Here is a 23,590-nt window from a genome sequence, read left to right on the forward strand (position 1 = left end):
TCCTTGCACCGGTAAATCAATTACTTTGTATACTTATGAGAGTTTGTTTATTTTTTCCTTTTACATTTTAAAATGTTTTCCTGTGCTCTTTCGCTATGGAGCAATTGCGTGCCACTGGAAAGTGCATGCACAGTGTCAGTGACGCTAATTACTTATAATCAATTTACACACAGGCAGGCTACAAATGGATTTTAAATAAATGACTTGTGATTGCACCAATCAACAAGATACATTTAAATATTGAGCGTTGAAATAAATGTCACCATTGCAATAAAATATTATATTTTTTTCAAATATTTTCAATATTAATTTACATATGCATATGGCCTAGCCTTGTTCTGGGCTGGAAAAAGGTCACTGGGTCGAGAACTACTCTACCGTTCTGACATTAGGTGACATTCTGGCTAGCATTCGGAAGGCAGATTGTCTACTGTTTGGTTAGAGTCTATTGCAGCACAAAAGTTCAACCATGGTCACAGTGCTCCGTTCCGTTGGGAGCTGGTACCCCGAGAATGTGACTGGAAGTCTCGTCCGCTTCTAAGCAGAGTCGACAATCTATTTCTTCGGACAGACTCATTTTATTAAGGTGATAGCGCAGTCCATGGTGACCCGTTAAAAATCCCACCAGCAATCTTAACTCTGCTGAAGAAGAATACCTTACCATAACTGTAGAGATGAACCAGCTCTTTAGCTTGACGGTTACCTGGAATGTCGCGCCAGTAGCTACTTCTTTCGGTTGAAAACCATTTATCAATCAAAGACCTAATTGTAGACCAACTTAATCCACAATATAGCTACGGTTCACACATTTGATTGGCAGATCCTGACTTCGCGACACTGTCGCCAGACTCATTCATTACCATTGATTCCTGTGTTTTTGCTTGCCAGCTGCTGCAGCGTATCATAGCCGTCTAATAGAAGCTTTGAGGAAAACTTGCAGGAGAATAATGTTTTGATTGCTGCTTGATTATCTGGACATATACAGATACGGGCGCCTTTCAACATACGAGCGTGGACCTCTGCTTGGAAGTTATATCAGACATACTGCGTGTTCGAACATTGGACTTGCAGGTTGTCTTTCTCTCGTTTCAGCAGCAGTTCACTTATCACGAAATCATATTAAAATTAAAATATTCATCACTTACAATTATATTTTCAATAAAACCATTTTTATGTTTTAATTGTACTCTATTTCACTTTAATCAAATTTCTAAATAAACTTCATTTATATGTATTTATATACATGTGATGTATATATTGGCAGTAATAGTAATGCAAACAACATAAAATATCATAATTAATAAATATTCACAGTGAACAATTAAATATAACTTATTTAATTAAATTTTAATTATAATATCCCAAAAATTAAATTCCGTAAAATTTTAATTACAATCTCGTAAATATTAACTTTCACGTGGCGTATGAGTAACTTTTTTGGAAGTATATAAGCCGAAAATGGAAACAGCACTGCAGTTCCCTTAATTTGTTCTTATGATGTCATGTATCTATTAGCAGTTGTATGTGTTTAACTCATAAATTTTAATGTTTATCAGATACTCTTGAACAGTAAAAGCAGTAATTTCAGCTAACGTACTTGTAAGACTGCTTAGTTGTCGCCAGTAAAAGTGTCATTACTTCTTATGTGACCCATCAAATATTTAGCAATTGAGCACGTGACATTATACGTAAAATTATTAAAATTTTTTGTGCATTTGCAGCAGAAAAAGTTTTTTTATTTGAACGTTGCAGCAAAAAATTATGATGTGCTTGCAGTTTGAAGTCAACGCATCTGTGCTAAACTTTGCTTAGGTGCAAATGTCAGGGCACAAAATTTATCTAAGAAATTGACACGTACTGTATTTAATTTTGTAGCAGCATAAAACGAGAAAGCGGTAATGAAATCAAATAAAATTGGAAGTAAAAAAGCCGAAACTGGAAACAGCATTGCAGTTCCTTTAATTTTAATAAACTACGGTAGTACGTAAGAGTTTGAAATTGTGGCTGCAGCAAAAAGCGAAAAGTATAGATAAGCATTAAAACATCACAATAAAATAAAAAAATAATAAATGAGATAAACTGGAGTTAAAAAAACCGTTGCAAATTGAAAAGGTTTTAACAATTATTTTGGTTGGTGCAAACGCTAAACAAAAAGCATACGGAATATTCTTCCCTCGTCCTATCTTGTCGTATCTACAATATGAGTTTGTACTTCATCTGTAAAACAATTATTTGCTATTTATTTTTATTGTTGTTTTTATTGTTTCACTTAGCAATTGTAAAAAAAAAGTATTTTAATTGCAACCGTGAAGATTGAAGCAAAAAAAGTTAAGTGGGATGAAATAAAATAAAAGAAAAAGTAGAATAGACTTCAGAACAGCCCTCATATATAGACGTGCTTATGGAAAAGTAAAATGGACTTTTGTTTCGCCGTATTTAATTGCATTTACTCCACTTTCATTATTCGCCGTGCGTACGAAATAAAGACTCTCTGATATTGCAAAATATACAATTGAGAAAATCTTTATGCAGTAAATAAGCTAAAAATAAACTGAAAATCCCGCAATTGCCAAAGTGAAAGAAAAACGGCTGCAGGAAAAACTTTTATAAATTGTAATTAAAGAAATTGTGCAGAAAAATACAAACGTGAAAGACAAAAGGACGCGAAAAATTGCTGTTAGCATTTACTGTTGACAGGATATGGACAATGGCTAATTGCAAAAAATTAAATTTAAAATAAAAATAAAAATGAAATATAAATAAAATAATTGTAATAATGTGAAATGCCAGATAATAATAAATGCTATATAAAATAAATGCTGAAATGAAATAAATAATGAACTCGTATAATAAAAATTGCTTGAAAATGAAATGTTTTTCTTTTTAAATCATTCTCAATTTATTTTTGCTATAAAAGAACAAAATACTTTAAATTCATCCATAAAAATTCTAACACAAATTTTCACTTCAATCTAAAACCATTAAAAAGTTTATTTATTAGCTGATTCCCCAAGCTCTTACTTTTGCTACTTCATACCGGTCATAAAAGCAAACAATATGCTGTTCTTCCTTATTTTTTGTGAGAGTGAAAAATGATTACTGCTATAATTCAAAATTCCCAAATAAGGAAATACCGAAAAAAATTTAAACAAAAAAACTTTTACACATAAAAATTCCAAGAAATATACGTAAAAATTTTTATATAAAAAATATAGGCAACAAAAATAGAAATATAGAGAAGAATAATTTCTGGATAGAATACTGAAAAGGAAAATATACGAAGTGTAAAGATGCCATCAGCAATTTTTCAATATTAGCGGCGCATGTGAATACTAAATTTTTCCACTCAAAAGAAAAGCTACTGTTATTTAAAGCGGATGTATAGATTTGTATGTTTGCTTATATTGTATATTTATTTACCCAAATGAACTTTTACACCTACACAAAATTTTGGTAAAAAAAAACTTTATACTTTAATCAAATTTACTAATGAAGTGCTAAACTTATGAGGACTTTAGAAAGATTGTGGGAATAATACTTTTTTCAGACTTCGATTCTCAATAGGATTGATAAAATTTGTTCTAAGTATAAGGTTCTATATGAAAGATGACTTCTAAGCTCATAATGAATTGTTTTTTGTTGTTATTATATTAGAGGAAAATAAGTATATATTTTTTATATTATATAAATATTTATAAATGAATTTATTGGTTGTATAACATAACTTTTTTGCAAAATAAAAATATTCAATCAATTTAGTTTATTCAACTTATTTAATTCATTTATTAACAAAAATATTTTACATCATTAGCTATGACTTCAACTATCTCTCTAGCGATTTAGGTATTCTATGGAAAAATTTTTGTTTGTCTCTTAATGCAATCCATTCATCAAAGTATTTATTTGATTACTTCATAATTTAAATCAGTTTTAGCGAGTCTGTTGAGTTAATGCATGTTCACCATAAGTTTCTTGAAGTAACCAAAAACTTTCAATAACTTTTTTTGCCATTGATTAAAGCAAAAAAAAAGTAAGCCTTTACAAGATTCGACATGTCTAAACCCAATGAAGTATATGTATTTTACGTACATTGTAATATATGTCTATGTCCGTCATATATATAATATACACTGTAAAACGCCATAAGTATCATTGTAAAAGAATATTTAGTACAAACATTATGTTATCTCTTGGACGATTCAAAAACTTCAGTTATACATCCAATACTATAAACCAACAACAATCGAAGTGTATCCTGTCAGTAAACGAACTGACACGAAATGTTTATATCCATTTTGAATACCACATTATTATAAATATGCATTATAATATAGACTATACAATCGGACTTATAGTGAACCAGGTCACTCATAGTGAATTTTACCGAAAAGAAAACCATTCCAGTGCTTATTCACTATATCGGTAGCCAAACTTTTAATTTAATCTGAATAAAAATCAAAATAATCATTATTTTCCATACGAATTTGCTGTAAACCAAAACCAAAGGAGTTTCGTATCGGTAAACAGATCATGTATGTTTCATTCAGTAGCGATCCAGTGTATTCGACACTATATTCAAAGCCAAACTTTTTAAATAGTCTGCATAAAAATAACTAATTAGTCTCCTATCATTTAAGCATTCGTACTAGACTTTTGGACTCCACATCACTATCGATATTCATTAACGATGGAGCAGTCAATCAAACTATCTTCTATCAACAAACAAGCCAAACTTGTTACTTTTCTATTTGAGGATAGTACTCTTACAGGGTAAAAAAAAAATTTGTTAACGTATTCAAAGAATGCGTTATGCTTTCATTTTTGCTTTTTCTTTTTTTTTTTTTATTCATTTTTTTTATTCTGAAAGTTTTAAATCAATTAGTCTTAAACAAATAGCTTCTTATTGCATTGTTAAACGTTAAACTAATTGGAGTATCTTACTTTTATTGTAATATGAGGTTCACCCAAAGCAACATTCATCGTTAACAATAAAAAAAATGATTCAGTTACTGAGTTACAATCTCTCTTCTATATTTTCAACCTTTATTATATACTTTTAAGATCTTTTAAAATTGTTATTAGTCATTTATTTTTGAGTTCACATGAAACATTTTATAGTACCGAAAAATATTATTATGTTTATAAGTTTCCTTTTCGATGTTTAAAAAAACAGAATAAGTAATAGTCTTGAATTTACTAATGAACGTGTAAGTCAGTAACAAAAGTGAATAAGTATAAAATTTAAGTATAGTCTTGTTTTACATATAAGTATAAGTGCTGTTTTTCGACAATAGACGAGGGTATGAAGCTATAAACACGAAAATGGTTACCGAATCATGAGAGTGAAGAAGCTGCAGTTAGTAGGTAACTGGAGATACGGACACATGAATTATGAAAACTTAAGTCTATTATATAAAATTAAAATTGGATATAATCCTACATACCATATTGCCATAATTACTCTTAAATTGAAACAGTCTACAAATTTCATCTTGAGAATTTCAACATCTATAAAAAAGAATAGTTTTATTAATTTATTTTTTATTTTACTAGTACTTTCTTCTGATAAAGATCTGATCTTAAAAAGATTCATCTTAATAAAAATTTAAAAGTGGTTGATATATGCATCATTGCTCTAAAAACACAGGTTTATGTGTTCATCTATAATATTATGCATTTAACAAAAATAAAAATAAAAAATGCTATCCCATGATATTGCTAAATATCCAACTTGACAACAGTTCCTTAATGGATTTTCTATCTTTTCAATGCAGAGATAAAATGAGCTTAAAAAAATGAATGCAAAAACAAAATGAAAAATACGACAAGTGTTAAAACAACATAATGCCAACAGCAATTCCGACAGCATCAACAACAGGAGCAACATTGGGAACCATATTTCCGCCTTTGGCAATTTTTACTCTTTTGAAGATTATTATTTTGTTACGCCTTAACACATACAACAGTGCTACCACCTCAGGCACTGCTGCTGCATTTAGTTACTCCTTAAATTATTTTCCTTCACCTTTTTGTTTGTCTGTTTGTTTGTTTGTTTGTTGTATCTATCTAGAGTCACATTTTGCGTTCATAATAAACATATTTGCACTCTGTCTTTGTATTGAAAGTCTTTTAATACGTGTTTTCCTCAGGGATAAACTTAACTGGATGCTGCGTGCGTTTGCTACTATATCTTCTTATGCAGAGTTTTCAGTTATATTTCGAAATATCATTAATACATACTGTCTTTTCATCTCGGTACGTAATGGCAAATGTAAATGGACGACTTGTATTGCATACGTAATGCGTTATATATGAAAAAGATTTGGTAATCATTCTTGGGGTTCCATTTGAAAAATTGTGATTTATGTTGCTTTTTCAGCAAAATTTAGGTAGAAATAAATGAAATTTTCGAACATTTTTTAATGCCAAATTTTCTAAATTTGTTAAGTCAGCACTTTTACAAGTATCTTTTCTGCATGAATTTCTTCTAGCTATTGGTATTGAATTTTAGTGAAAAATTTTATAGAATCACTATAATTTTTCTTTCTATATACTTTTTTTGAATAAGTAAAAGAAAAATTAAATTTGCTATAATTTATATACAAGTAACATCTGAACTGTCTTTTTTTTTATTATTATTTAATTACTGGTATGCACTCTTTTAAATTGAGTACTAAAAAATCAGTTTAAAACAGATTGCTAAAAATTGACTTCAAAATCAATTAAGTAAAGCAATATTATTTTAAAATATTTAAAAAGTATATATGTCTTTGCCAAAGTTTAGTTGATTTTAGTTCATTTTGCTTTTGAAGTCGTTACAGCATCCATTGATGCAGTAAATACTATAAAGCATTCAATTTCTGCAATGTTGAGGAGCGGTCTTGTTCACTACACAAGCAATTTGTATCTAAATTTTCCTTTTTCATTCATTAAATAAAGTCTGACTTGGCTACATGCTCTTTAAAGTTAAAACATTTTCAAATTTTGACTATGCAGAGTTTTTTTCACAATCTCACAATTTTCGTACTCCAAACAATTTCTTCCGAAAGTATCGTGTAAGGAAGGATATTAATGCATATACTAGTGTCTGGAATATGTAAACATACATCATTGTAACATCACCAGTATAAATTGTCAATTTGAATATTATTCAATTCCTGTGTGTAACAATCGATTGTAATATTTTCTTCTTTCTCTTAGGGAATTCCGTTTTTAATAACGCAGCACTCGTAGCGTGCAATCAGTAAACTTTATTTGAAATGCATAAAAATATACATATGTATAGAAAAATATATACATGTGTACATTTTTATATATTGATTGCATATTAATACGGTTTTTTGTGTTTTTTTAAGACAACAATCTCTCTTTTTCTTCTACTTGTCGCTATAATCCTAGAGTGCAGTCACAATTTTTACAAGAAATTACTTATAGCAAATATTTTGCTAGTTATTTAGAACGAAAATTTTGCTTTTATATAATATATTTTAAAACAAAAATAATGATAATCCATAAGCACTATATATATATACATATTATGTTAAAAAATTACACATATTGACTCTGGATTTTCAAGCTTTCTATAGAACTTTTTATAATCTATACTAGATACTCATCTAACCAATCTAAGTTTGTCACTGAAGTAATGGTCTTAAAAACGGTCTAAGATATTCATGTGGACTCCCAAAATATACTGTCGCCATCTTGACTGAAAACACAATATGACTGATCTGCATTGAATGATTTCGGATGCGAAAACCTCGTTAAAAACATTAAATCTTTAATTGTTTAAACTTTGTGCTTATATAATTACTTATACATTACTGTACATTTTATATTTGCATACGATAATTAAAATATGATAACCTTTATAAAACCATGTATTGTATAGGTGCTTGAAAATGTTCTATTGAAAAGGACGAAAAAAAAAATAGATTATAGAGCGAAGACTTACTGTGTGTGCGGCTCAAATTTTTTGAGCCTTTAAAATGTTTAAATTTTCGAATTCTATATTTGTATAGAATTCGAGTCTATATTCGACTTGTTTAAATATTATAATACTTGAACACGTTGAGCGACTAATATCAAACATAAAGCTGAGTACCAATGAAATTAAAAAATCAAATAATTCTAATGAAATCATTGAGATCATTTTGGATCGTGCTTGCTAATAATCGGAGTAATAGTGCAAATATACACCATTTCCATATAATACGGTAAAATAATTTATTAATAATATATGTTATAACATTTGAGTGCTGAAATGAGTTGGAGTTCCGTCGCTTAGTGGTTTCCGTTAGTACATGAAAAAGAACTATGGTTACTGTGATTTAGATGACAGAGTATTCGTGGAGTAGCACCAGCTTGAGGGCCAAAATAAAATTTAGAGACCCCTGTGCTCCACTGAAAATAATAGACACACAATACATGATGTTGAATCATAAAATCTAATAACCCTATTTATGAAAAAGAGAATAATTAAATTTATAAATATTGCTCTTAAAAGTACTTTTTAGTTAATCAACTCTAAATTTTATTTTATTTTTACTTTTAAAATACTTATATACTAATACAATTTAGAGACTCTGTGCTCCACTGAAAGTGACAGACAATAGATGTTGATGGATCGTAAAATCTATTAACCCTAAATAATAATAAATCTAAATAATAATATAAATAATAATTGCATATATAAAGATTGTTCTTAAAAACAATTCATAATAAATCAATTCTAAATCTTATTTTATTTTTACTTATTTAGAATATTATAAAATTTTTCAAATTATTATTTTGGTTTTAATTTAAATCAATTATTTAGTCTTTAACAAAAGACATAAAAACAATTTGATATTTTATATATTCTGTATAATGAAACCATAAAGTAAAGCTAGTAAATGTAGCATATAGAAACTAGTCAATGCTACCAAGACTTAAAATTTTTCCTAGTTAGTGATTCATACATACAAGCACAATTGGTGTTCCATAAGTGCCGGAACGCAAATGTGCATACCTTATTGCGCTTCCTTTTCCTGTATCGCATATTATCATTTGCATCGTTTTTGTTGCTTACTTCTGCTGCTGCTGCTATGAAACAATCACCAACACAATGAACTTACATTTTGAACGCGAGTTCATTTGCAGATAAGAATATATTATATATATGTATAAAGAGATATATTTCTGTATAGACTTATACTTGCTACCTCGTAACTTAGAACAGTGCCTGCCATTCCTTTCAAATTATCTTTTGTTGTAATTTATTTTATATTTGAATTGCTTTTTCTCCTTAATCGTTAGTCTATGTTTGACTTAAACTTGTCTCTGATGTCTTTATGTTAATATATAATAAAAAAAATTTATCTGATACATATTTTGTCATTGATAGTTTACAATATATAAGGTTAATGATTTCATTTATATTATCTTTATGTATTAAATCTAATCTCCAAATATTTAAGTTGAATACTATTAATTAACTTTATACATAGATTTTTATTGTTAATATACAATTTTATATTCAATTAAACGTTTAAGTATATACTTTTATAAATTATTTATGGACAATTTAATAAAATAATGTTTTGATTAATTTATTACATTTATATAGCATGAGTTTATTAACAAATTTATAATGCATTACAATTTATACATTTATTATTTCACCCTTTATCATTTTTAAGTACTTTTAAAATTAAAAAAAATTTATAATTAATATCCAACACTCTTTTCTTCTATCCCCTCTTACGTTTTTCGTTTATATTACAACTATGCAGTCTTCAGTATTGATTAAGAACGAATCGGAAATTATTGGCCAACAGTCCAGTTCAACTACTGCTGGTGGTGGTGTTGGTGGCGGTGGTGGCACAGTTACAATGGCAAATACATCCTCCACATCACCAGTTGCAGTCTCATCTACTGCATCTTCAAACATCATAACAAGCCAAAGTCAATCAGTTAATGGCACAATAACCGCAAATTCGGGTGCTTTGACTGATTTAACTAATAATACGTCACCAAATGGTATTGTCACTTCGAGTTCAGCTGTAATTTCAAATGAATTACTTTCGTCAACACAACAACAACAGCAACAGCAACAGATACTTGGTATTAGTCAACCAAGTGGTACTGCAGCGACTTCAGTAACAACCACCTCAGCTGCCACTGGTGTATTGGCTGCAACCAGCACTGCTGGTTCTGGTTTATTACCTACAGTAATTTCGGCTTCCTCGACAGACTCAGCAGCAATTGTGCCATCAATAGTTAGCGGTATACCCGGAACTGCTTCAAGTACATCACAGGTTATTGCTTGTCTTAATGCTGCCACAGGCGTTAGTGGTATTATGACTTCCACTGTACAAACCACACCTGTAGCTACTAGTCTAACGTCCGCTCTAGTCCAACAACAACAACAACAGCAGCAAGCTGTACTCGATGCCAAAAACCAACCCAAACGTCTGCACGTTTCAAATATACCGTTCCGGTTCCGAGATCCTGATTTACGTGCCATGTTTGGAGTGAGTATACTGTTTTAAAAATATTATCAAAACTTTACCTTTCTTTTCTATTTTAAATTAAAATTTTTTCTTTTATTTTATATTTTCCTGCCTGTGTTAAACTATATTATTTCAACACTTTTATCTACCATTCAATCTGGTGATGCCTACAGCAATTTGGCACCATTTTAGATGTGGAAATTATATTCAATGAGCGAGGTAGCAAGGTGAGTAATACTTTTTATATTAAAATATATTTTATTGTAGTATATATTAAATCATTGTAGTATGTATATATGCTTTTAAAAACGAAATGTATATTATATGCTTGAAACGCATGTTTATTGCTTATAAAAATATTATTAATAAAGATACGAAGTCATTACACATTTATATGTATATGTATGTTTTTTATATTTATATTATTTAAGTAATTTAGTATGGAATAATTTTCAATAATATTAAATAAATGGAAGTTACATATATATCAATTGTTATTAACAATAATCTGAAGATTTTATCCTTAGAACTGAATATTGAAGTGAAGAAAATGATATAGTTTTTGAATGTAATATTAGTTTAAGGCATTTTCTTGATTATTCAAAATCAGTTGACTTAGTATTTTTAGATTTACGCACAAATGTTTTCTCTTAATGTACTAAAAGTTATTTCAAATAACACTATTATTAAATACGCTTAGAAAAACAAAATTCAATATATAAATGAATCATAATTATCAATTATATTTGAATACATAAATACATCCCGCAGTATTAGTGATTATTTAATGTTTAAATTATTTATTTTTTATTTCTTGAATGTAACCATAGCATTAAAACAATAAGTATTTTTTATAATGAAATGAAAGCTATTATTCACAAATAACAAACATTTAATTATTTTAAATGTAATATTAAAAAGTTTATAGCAAAATTCGACTGCAACATTAAACAAGTTAAAAAATATTACTACTTTTTTTAATGCTTAATTATTTTATATGATTAAAAAATTTTCATAATTGTAAAACGAAAAGCTTAAAAAAGGTGCTATAAATATACTTTACTATTAGGTTTCTCTAATATAAGATAAAAGTATTGCTTGAACCAATTTCTATTTGATTTATTTGTCTTCTCGAACAGTTATTAACCACTCTCAATCTAATCGACATAGGTTTTTTTGTGTAAGATATTACAGCCAAATTGATAACAATTAAAATTGTTAGAGTGAAATATTTTTGTTGTTAAATTTTCTTAATAATTGTCCCTTTCTATTTAAAAAATTACAATTAATTTCCTAACCACATATGCTCACAAAAAAAAACTGATACAATTCAGAAGAAATTAATTCCAATATTAATTTTTTTTTTGTCGAACATGGTACAATCCAACAAATTATATATAGAAGAAAAACTAATTAAATAAAAATTTGATTAATTTTTAATTAATTAAATAAAAGTTATGAGTACTTGGCAACACAAATTTTTAAACAAATGTTTGTTGTTATTTCTTTATTACTGTTCAAACTCTTCTAGAAATAAATTCCTTTGTACGAATACTAATTTATAAACATAACATCACTCTCCAAGTATTACATAAGTAAAACCAATTTAATAAGTTGTAAGCAATTATAGTAAATGCTATGCTTACCTAACATGTGGTTATGTGTTCTTGAATTTCATTTTAATAGAACTTTTCTTTTGTAAGCATATGGCAAAAGAACAATTGCTTATTTTAAAAATAACAACAGTGCCAACTTTTTTGAAACCGCTTAACTAATAAGTAGCTCAAACCGCATCGTTGCCAAGACTAAAAACTCGTCTATTGTGAATGACTATTTGGAAGTACGTAAAAAATTTCCAGTTAGCTGGTTTTGTTAATTATTCGTATTTTGTGTAGTTACTACTTTTGTTTAGAAAACTCAATATTAACTTAATTATTACTCCTAAATTTAATGAAAAATTTTATTACGTATTTTACAAACATGTACATTTGTGTATTTTCATATATAAACCCATCAGATATCAAAACAAAAGTGTCCGGTTTTTCCAGAGTTGCCATCGAAAGTAGTTTTAATTTTATGCTATTCTTTTGCGACATGCTTACAAAAGAAAATGCTTAATATTGTGATTTGAAAACTTTATGATTTTAAGTTTGTAATTAAAGTTGCATTCTGATATATTAAATTATTAAGATTGGGGGAGAATAGAGATTACTTATCTCTTCATTATTCGTAAAGAAATTTTTGGTTTTTATTATGAAATTTCGTAATATAAATAAATCAAATAGGACAAAGAATTTATTATAATATATGAATAAATAGTTATAAAATACTAATAACAAATTTTATTGTTAAATTATTAATTTTTTTTTTTTTTTGACTGACCATTCAGTTTGTCCCGACCACCAATGATAGGTATATGGCAATATCCGGCGCTTCGAATTAATTAAAAATTAATTTGTATCATTGTAATTCATTAATGTTCACTGTTTACTTACTATTCTCAACATAATATATTCTGAACTAATTATTCTTTCTATAATTAATTATATTCTTTCTATAGTATAGTATAGTAACTATATATAGTTTCTATAGTTCTATAATTATTATTATAGAACTATTATTCTAACTAATTAATTTATTAGACAATTGAGATATAATTATTTCTATTATTAAGCAAAAGTTATTTATAAGTTGTGTGTTATTATAATTTAAATGCTTTTTAATTTTGCATTCATAAATAAATTATTATAATATTTAAAAATATATAATAACTTAATTTAGTAGTATTAATAAATTATTTATAAATATTTAAAAAAAAAATAATTAGAATTAATGCTAAACTTGTTCTTATAAAAAATTTATCTGTAGATACCATTTATGTATTTGTACAGTTCAAGCATGTAATTCTATATAATTGCATTGCATCCTAAAGCTTTATCATTGTTTAACCCTTAGATAACTAATGTAGTACCATAACAGAAACATAACTTAAACAATTTCTTTTGTCTTAACTTTGCATTTAATCATTCATCTATATTATTGTGAACTGCTAATTGGTGCGCCTTCTGTTCACTAAAAGTTTCCTGGTATTCTTATCAAATATTTGCAAACAATGCTTTTTCGAGAGGTCGAAAACTTAATTAAAGCATAATTGTTTTAAATAATTTGCTTATTCACCATTTTATAATTCGTAATTCTTAATTGATGTCTTAAAAGAAATGAATCGCTTTTATTAATTCGAATGCAAAATTTCCGCTCCACAGCTCCGTATAGTTTCCAGTTTCCAGCGATTTCACTTCACTTTCATATTTTATAAGGCATTACGCTTCCTCTCTTGCCCAGCATTTATATTTTATTCCAAGTTAGCTTTTTAATTCCAAGTAGAGAAATCGCCAACATGGCATAAAATAAAATAACAAAGCATTTAGTACACACATAAACTTATTCAAAGGATATTCAATGGTATGAGGAAAAAAATGTCGGAAATATGTTTGCTAACAATTGTATGTTCTTTAAACTTATCAAAAAGCACAAAAGTGACATTGTAAGGAAATGAAAAATTTATATAAATAAAACCACACATATTTTGTGTAAAAAAATTCTAACAATATGGCATATATTAAATAGCTTATATTTGAAGTTGGAGTAAATTTCATATAATAACTTAAGTCCTGTATTTATGTAAATATATAACAACTTTTTACTTAGAGTTATATTAAGTGGTCTGATCATTTATAAAATACTTTACATTATGTTTATTTTTGTTTGGATTTACTTAGTTGCATTAAAATTGTTGTATAGAGTAGGAACGAATATTTTTTTAAAATAAATAACATATACATTCATTTAATGTATCTACTCTAACAATGAGACTTATAATAAGTTTTAAAATCTTATTACTAATTGCATAATATTACAATTCTTATTTTAACTATACTATGTATAAAATAAAATAAAATAACTAAACATTATATTATGGACTTCACTTCGATCATTGGATGACATTTCATTGGAATGAAGGTTACGTGGTTTATTAAGAAAACAATTAAACTTTAACGACCACTAAGGAGAGTGAGGTTTTTACTTAAAACTATTGAATTTTAATTAATAGCTTGACGGTCAGTTCTGTTCTTTTTAGAAAGGAAGTAAGGGATAGAAGTGCGAGATTTCTTGCTAAGGGGTTAAATTGTTCTGTCAGATTTTTATTGTATTTATTTCTTATATTGAAAAATTCAGCTATAACTAAGGAAATTTGTTGATCTCGGTGGATGCTTTGCTTTCTAATATACCATGACGCACCACTAATTGTACTCAGTATTTTTGATTGAGCTCTTTAGATATTTTCAATATTTGAAACGCTAGTATTACCAAATAGCTGTATACCATAACTCCACATTGGTTTTATGATGCCGTTATACATTAGTACTTTATACTCTAGACAGAGAGAAGATCTGTTATTTATCAGCCAGTGCAATTTAGAGGCTTGTAGCCTCATTTATAGTTTTTTGGCTTTAATGTGCTTGCGCCAAGTTAGTCGTCTGTCTAGATGAATACCCAAGTAAGTTATATTATAACAAATATGTATCTTGAAAAATATTTTAATTTGAAAGGATTGTGGGTTATTGTCAAATAGAAAATGGTAGGAATAGAGCAGCTTCTTTAATAGCGCCACCATTTTTTTTTTGTTGCTTGTCACTAGTTTAGTTTTTATAGACAACTTCTTCTTCTTCTATGTAGAAGAAGAAAAAAATTATAGACAATTATGAAAAGTGAAATTCTAAAAAGATTTTATTTGGATAGAAAAAATACTTGTCTTTGCTCTTAGCTTTATAGTTATTATTATAACAAAAAAGTTTATATATTTTATATATTCCTGTATGACTCATACCCAAATGCTTAAGCTGTACTAGCAAGTTCAGCATATTATGCTGTTACGTAAAACATAATTTATGTAGAGAAAAAGGCAATAATCCTATTACTATGTTTCCCCGATTTGACAGCGTATTAGAATCACCTATTCTCAGCAACTTTTGCACTACGATATCTGTCGTTATAACTTAGTACTCAAGTTACTAGCTTTAAAACTTAAAGATGTTCATTTTTTACAATTATTACATTAAAAAGCCCTATAGACAACATTAACGCCAATTGATATATACAATTTTGATATCGATAATGCAAGTAATTGTTAAAAACCAGTAAACGCGCCAGATGACCAATTTCTAAATAACAAAACTAATATTAACATATGGCATAGTGCAAGAAACTGCTCAGAATAAAAGATTTCAATTAAAGCCATTATTAAATCGGGGCGCCTTAAAAACAGAAATCTCAAACGAATGAATAATAATAAAGTTGAATAGATCACAAGGAAAATAATTATAGATCTCTATATATGATATATATGATATTATTCTAAAATCACAGCGCTTCAATATATTAATTCATTTAATATTACCATTCCTATTATTTCGAATACGCAAAATTGAGTTCGCTTTAAATGCGACTATAATAAAGTCACTCATACGCTACGTTGAACTTATTTTCATGCAATTTTTAATAATTATTTTTTTATAAAATCTTTTTCCACGTGAGTTTCAAATTTCTAAATTATTGATTGAAATATATATTTATTTATTTTATTTTTGAATAAAATCTTTTTATTGTTCTTTTTCAATCTATTAAATAGGATTAATAGGAAAAATTATAGTGAAAATAATTAAATAATCTATTAAATTTAACGCTTTCCATATTCTGTAACTACTAAGAGTATTAGATTTATGGTTTATACTTTTAATTCTCGTTAATTTAAAGTGCATATATTTTTACTGTTTCTCTTTTTAAAAATTTTATCTTCTATCTTTACATTTAAACACTATTATTGTTGTTCCTACAAATGCATCAAAAAGAGCATATTTATATTATTTTTTAATTCCCTTTTTCGCAACTATTGTTTAGCTTTTTCTTGGCAGCACAATTACTCCAAACCGACAGTTGGCAGGATAATATGAAAGGAATAATTTTAACGAAATGCATTTTCAATTTGAAAAATTTGTGCAATTCTTTTTTTTCTTTTAGTTACTTCACGTACATTTTTTACAATTCTAACTTTGAAATGTAGAGATAATACTGTAGAATTTTATTTTTTACAAATAGGAAAAAGGAAAAAGTATTCTTTTTATTACATTCATCTTATCATAAGTAACATTTTTGAGTATTTTATATATGTATATAAAAGCGATAATGTTTTTGTTTGATAGTTAATAAAACTAAAATAAAGTTTATAAATATTATAATAAGTAGTAAAAATTCGTTTTAAAAAGGATTAAATTTTATGACTATGTAAAACTTTAAGAAATTTCAACTTTTATTGTTTATATCTTTATTCCACCTCTTATACTCGCAGTTAAACTAAAATTTACCTAAAATCTTTGTTTCTAACCACAAGTTCTTAACGAGAGATTAAGTTCTCTAGTAAATTTACTTTTTGTGTATACATATAAATTTCTGTATTTTTCTAATTCACAAGTTGTGTTTAGTAAGAAAATCCAATAAATCCCAGCATTATGGTTACGTAAATTGTTAAACAAACTGTTTTACGAATATATAATGTAGTCATCAACTTATTCCTTAAATGTTTTGTAAAACCACATCAGCTTTTTCATCGCATCCACTTCAACAAAATCCTAAATTGTGGTTGCTATGTCACATTTTTTATTAGAAATTTCTATAGACATGAATGATATCTAAAACCTATTGAACTCGCTCACTCACATTTGTCCCAAATTCCTACTAATGCAAGCATTCCAATCGTTTTCTAAATACAATTTCGTATATTGTATTAAATAAATCTTACACCATTTTATGCTCACATTTCTTCGTTTGTCTTTATTTAAGATTTTTCTATTGCTTACTTGCTTTACATTACATTTAACCAAAAGCTTCAAAAGCACTTAACTTCATATCCAATGGCTTAATACATTTTTATTTTTTATATTAGAAAACCGCATGTCTATTTCAAAGTTTAAATCCGGAAAAAAAAATAAAAGATTTAAATATTTTTAAAAATTCTCAATTTATTTTGAATTCTTAGTAAATATTATTTATCCATGACTTAACGTAAAACATATAAATTTAATTAGCGATATTGCCGTAGGATTGTATTTTAACTTATAATAATAAAAATAATAATAAGAAAAAACAAAAAAAGAAAATATATTTAGAAAAGTCTATGGAACATATAATTAAAATGGAAAAAATTATTAATTTAATAGATAATTAACTTATGACTTTAAATTAATCTTATTGCATTAAAGCCTATAAAATGTTGAACAAAATTAATGGATATATGTAAAAGATATCTTGTCATATTTATTATTTTTATATAATTGTAAAATCATTTAAATATGTTAATTAGATAGAAGTAGTAGTTCAAATTTTGTTTAGTCTAAGATCGGAATACACTTTTTATCCTGTAATGGAATTGTTTCAAATAGCAATTAAAATATTTCTAAAATTTAATGGAACTGCAAAAACAGTAAAAACTGTCAAATTTTAATTGTTTACAAAATTGTATGTATTCGAGATATATATCGGAAAACACTGCCGAAACTGTTTAACAATAACATATCTATCGGGCCAACATGGTTATTTCTATTTACTTTCTTTTTTGACATTAGAACTTTGGAACATGTTTAGCGAAAATCAATCTACAACTTTAAAGTTGACATTTCACCCTAAGATTAAAATGTAAAATTATTTCAATTTTATTAATACATATATTAAATTTTATTTATCTTCTGCAAAAGAGTCAAGAATGTCGGATAGTGTAATCTAAATCCATATACCAGAAGTATCACAAGAAATATGATTGTGACTTAATGTTACCATTACAAAATCATACTTCTTACCGTTTGATCTGCTTTTTTTTTGTTTTTCATTTTTTTCAAATATATTAACAACTAACTATAGAGTTTCTAATGAATCATTTGTTTAATTCAGTATAACTTTTCAGTCGAAATTTCTCAATTTTTGTTCAGTGAAACTTTATGTTAAGAAAGCTTAGCATTGTCGTTATTAGACACAATTCCTTGCCTTGAAAAGTCCTTGCTTTAACTAAATTAAAAGATGACAAAAGATGTTTGCAGGAATAGATTGACAGTAGTTACTTATAGAGAATTATATGCCTTCAATAGCATTAAAGACAAACCATTCTAATCTGTGACTCATTTTTTACATAGGCATTTTAAAAAAAAAATATTTGTATGTGATCAACTTGCTTACTCGGGTAAGCATTTGTTTTATTTCCTTCTGTTTTAACAGCGATTCTATTGATTATTTAACTAATTTCTTCTATAAACACAAAAAAAAACTTTGTACATATGATAACTACATATGAAAACAAGTACAGCTTGATTTCTCTCTCCTCTTTACTTTATTGGTAACTTTCATGAAATCTATAAATTTTACAATTTGACTTGTCTTTACAAGTTATACCACAGCTTGATTCCACAATAGGTGGAATGTAGTACCAATAGTGTTTCTAAATTTAAACTGTAATTGTTATAAAATTTTGATTAAAATCATGATATGAAGCCAGTTTGTACACATAAAGCCTTTTTTTTTTTCCATGAAGTTATCTATTCTACCATGATTACTTTACACAATATCGTATATATATTTTAAAACCTGTAAAACCATTTAAATCGTTCCTTGGAATAAAGTGCATAATAATTATTATAAATGTTCAGTCATTCAGAGGACGCTGTCCAATTCCTCCTTCTCTGATAATAATATATCATTTATCGTTCAAATGAAGATATAATTTTTTTTAGCCCCTGAAGATATGCAATTATTTTAAAATACAATTTTCCAACTTACTAGTATAGTATTCATTTTAAGTTGACAAAAAGTAATGAAACATTATAGATCAGTTTTATATAATTGTTACTCATCAATTATAACTGCTATTTTTTTAAAATATTATTTAAAAAAAGGTTTGATATACTCTGTATATAATTCTTTTTTTTATAGCAAAACAAAAAAAAACGTTCTCTATATACAACATAATATGCTTTTTTTTAAATTATAATTGGTGCAAATTTTAAAAAAAATTAATAATATTGTAAAAATATTAATTATTTATATAGATATAGAGCAGATAAGGACAAATTTAAATAATAATGAATTGATATAATTTATTTTAAATGGCCTAACAATTTTGTTTGCTTCACAAGACTTATTTAAACAATTCTTTGCTCAAATATAAGATTACCTTATTTAGTTAGGAAACAAATATAATATACGTAAATAAATACATTTCAAATTAAATTATATTCTAAGTTGTATTAAAAATTTTTCATACAAAATTCCCATATTTTTCAATATTCATAAATAGTTGAAGCAATTTAAAATTTAAATCTTTTGACATAATTTTATTTTACAGAGCGGAAGTGATTTTAAATGCTTTATTAAAAATATCCTTTATTCATATAAGTACAATGTTTAATTGAAATTGATTACTTCTTAAGATTACAACAAAATATTATCTTTTATTAATCTAAGAAATATCCTGGAGTGTATTGACATAATTTTGTAAACAACAACAGTAGTTTAATCATATAAATCATATATCTAACATAATTTGTTGAATCATTTATCAATTTTATTTCCTTATTGTCAATAACTGATAGTTAATGCATAACCACTTATGCTACATAATGTGAATTATTTATATATTAATATAATTTCAATCATTTTTGTTCAAATAAATAGTGTACTCACTTGGGCAGTAATAAAATATGAAATTGAAGTATTGTGTGCGACAATTGAGTTATTTGTTTTTACTTTTATGTAAACATTAATTTACATATTATATATAACTGAATGAGTTTATTATTTAATACTTGATTTAATAAAATATTTTCGCACACAATTATGGAAAATTAATTATGTAAATTTTTCCGCAGTATAAACATTTATTATTCCGCCAGATCTTCTTAATTATTTATACTCATTTTCAATTATCAAATAAATTCTGAACATGCACGTATTATAAAATATAAATCATTAATAAATATTATTATAAAATTTTAAAATGAAATTTATTATTTAAAACTTGCAACAAATATTTTGATTACATACTGTATTTCATAATTTTGATGAAGTGTTTTAAGTTAACATAGATATATATGCATTACTTACTACAACCGAATTTTGAACCTTAAAGTTTATTTAATTTTATTAATCTGTTCTCGAACTCCGAAAACTTTAACCTTCTCTGTTCATACAGCGCACCCTGAGGAATATTAATACCAAGAGAAATTTTGCCGTAGTGTGCTATATCAAAACTTTTTCCAACTTTTATTTAAGGTTCTTATCTATGGCTTGAATTTATTGTAATGTCCTTCTGAATTTTACATTTGATATCTAATTTGTGCTAAAGGTATTTTGTAAGAAAACTGGCATTTTGTATCTTTTGCCACTTTGAGCTTTTAATCTTTCTACTTTTCGTAAAGTTGATTCATTCTTTTATTATCAATTTATTTTCAGCTTTTTCCTATAAAAGAGAATGAAAAAAAAGAATGAATGAATAACTATGTATGTATGAAATATTGTATTTCAATACACTATGTTTTAATATAATATAAAGGAGATAATTTCAAACAAATTTTGTAAATTTTCGTGCAAAATTTAACGCTTGACAAAAATACTTGAAAATGCTTTTTCTTATATTTGCCCCCCTACCAATTTTGTTAAAAATGGAACTTTCCTCTCTGGTTGCATTTGGCTGCCATAAGGGATGTAAAGTTAACATTAAAAGTAATGAAAATTAAGTTAAACAATGTTGACTTTACTGAACTTTATAAATTAAATTGAAATTGATAGTTTCCTTTCTTGAATTTCAAGAATTTCCCACATTTTACAATTTTATAGTATCTTTAAAATCAAGCAAAAAGAAAAAGTCTGCTTGTAGAAACTTGAAATTTATTTGATATTGATGTTTAGTATAATGTAAATAAATTGCAAAAAACTAGCAAATGTAAAAATGTAAAACAATGCGGAGGAAAAATTTACGAAAATCGTTAACTAAAGAATATTATATTAGTTAATTATAAAGAGGTTTTTCGAACAATAGTGAACTACAACAACAAAAATTCATTTATATTATTGCAATTAATTCAAATTTTGGCTGACCATATAGCTGTTTCAAATATTGCGAAAAACCCATCATCAGTGAACTTGTAAATAATTCTTGTATTTAATTAGTCGTAAATAATTTTTTGAGACTGTAAGTACCCGAAATCGTACTCGTGCCCTACCGAATTTGAAGCTCAGAGTCAGTGCTCCTTAACCAATTGACCTAAAACCGTACTTGACTTTTTATGTTCGCACATTTTTCTGGAGTTTTCTTAATTTATTGTGAACGTTTTATTAACAAATTCACTTGTTGTGTTTATATTAGAATTTATAATTGGTAATTATAAAATAATATATTTATTTAAAAATTAGCATATATGAGAATTATGTTATGAAAATCTCAACACAAGTATTAAACTACGCAACCCAACTATATTAGGTATATATCATTGCTTTAAATTTTCGTTAGATATTATTGAGCATGTTTATATTTAGTTTCTTGATATAGACTTTATCAGATGATTCGTTTTAGTAACAGTATTCTTTTCTCCAATTAAGACTACTACCACCATTAAAAAGACTCGTAATAAAATCTATGTTTTCACATAATTTTATTTACATGAAATTATGTTGTATTCAGATTATATTATTACCTTACAAAAGGTAACCAACAGATTGAAAAACTGTTACTATATTTATTTATTTACTGTTAATTTATAAAAATATGAATTTAAATAAATGCTTCTCATGCTACAGTTGAGGCTATATGATTATGAAAAATTAACCCATATTAGTTTCATCAAAATCTGTTTGCTATATTTTAAACTAAATTGACTTCTTGCTTTAGGACAGCATTAAAAAAAATTGCAAAAATTGTAATTTTTTCTAATTAATAGTATTTTTTGGCTTACTCAAATACTCATGCGTATATTATTTTATGGACTGCAAGAAGTACTAGGCTTTAAACTTAGATGTGTTTGCACTAAGGCTTCGTTATTCAAATTTTAAGTTGTTTTTGTTAGTTTACTTTTTATTATATTTAACATATTTCTATAACAATGGTATATATTCAAAGACTATGTTATATATAAATAATAACAAATCAAAAAACAATTTACTTTACATCTTTTAATCTCTAAGTTATGGTTACGTTTATTTTCCCAATAAAATGACATTAAGTTCTATCATTATATATCTACTAAAATTTAATATTAAAATTTCATTTATATTGATTATGTTTCGTTACAATATAAATAATTTCCTTGTAGCTTTGAACATAATATTATTATTTTTACTCTTAAGTTTGAAATTTATATCCTTGAGTATGAATATTAATTTGTATATATTATTTTGCCCTTAACCAACCTGTGTGCACATATTAAATATACTATAACTTTAATTCTTATACATTATTCTTTGGCTTTATGCTTACATAGAGTTTTGCTATCATTTTCGCATAAATTACATTTTAATGTAGATTTTCTATTTGGTTTTATTTGCATAAATTACACCAGTACTTCGAGCAACACACACGGATATTCTAGCTTTCCTAGGAATTGCAACAATATTTATAATTTTGCATTTTTATTTTTTATTGCATACTCTTAGGAGTAATATTGCACTGTTGACTTGAAACTCATAAGCTAGCGCGCTCTGCACATAACCTAAAAATTATAATAAATTTTTGGAAAATATGATTAATATGATACTTTTTAGTTTGTTTATTTTAAGTTAAATATATTATATAAAATTCTTAAATATAATAAACTTAAATATTACGTTCCCTAAAAGGAGACATGAATGAAACATGCAAAATAAATTCATTTTACTTTTCTGCATTTTCAGAAAATTATTTTAGTTCCTTCTTTTGTTTGAGTTTTTCTTTTAATAATTTAATAAAAATGCAATTAAAAATGCTAACAAACTTTGTTTAAAGACAAAATTGAATTACTACTACT

At 26.4% G+C, this 23,590-nt stretch overlaps 1 protein-coding gene across 7 annotated transcripts in view; it reads left to right on the forward strand.

Annotated features, from left to right (window-relative positions):
• The window catches only part of LOC119673531 (sex determination protein fox-1), a 100,336-nt gene that overhangs the window by 21,073 nt on the left and 55,673 nt on the right, over positions 1-23,590 (forward strand). For all 7 annotated transcript variants that reach the window (XM_038084829.1, XM_038084837.1, XM_038084841.1 and 4 more), the window contains exons 3-4: positions 9,774-10,514; positions 10,667-10,720. In XM_038084829.1, the coding sequence (XP_037940757.1) occupies positions 9,774-10,514; positions 10,667-10,720 (795 nt within the window). The remainder of the gene's footprint in view (positions 1-9,773; positions 10,515-10,666; positions 10,721-23,590) is intronic.

The sequence above is a fragment of the Teleopsis dalmanni genome, chromosome 1 (genome assembly GCF_002237135.1).
Source record: "Teleopsis dalmanni isolate 2A chromosome 1, ASM223713v2, whole genome shotgun sequence".
NCBI lineage: Eukaryota > Metazoa > Arthropoda > Insecta > Diptera > Diopsidae > Teleopsis > Teleopsis dalmanni.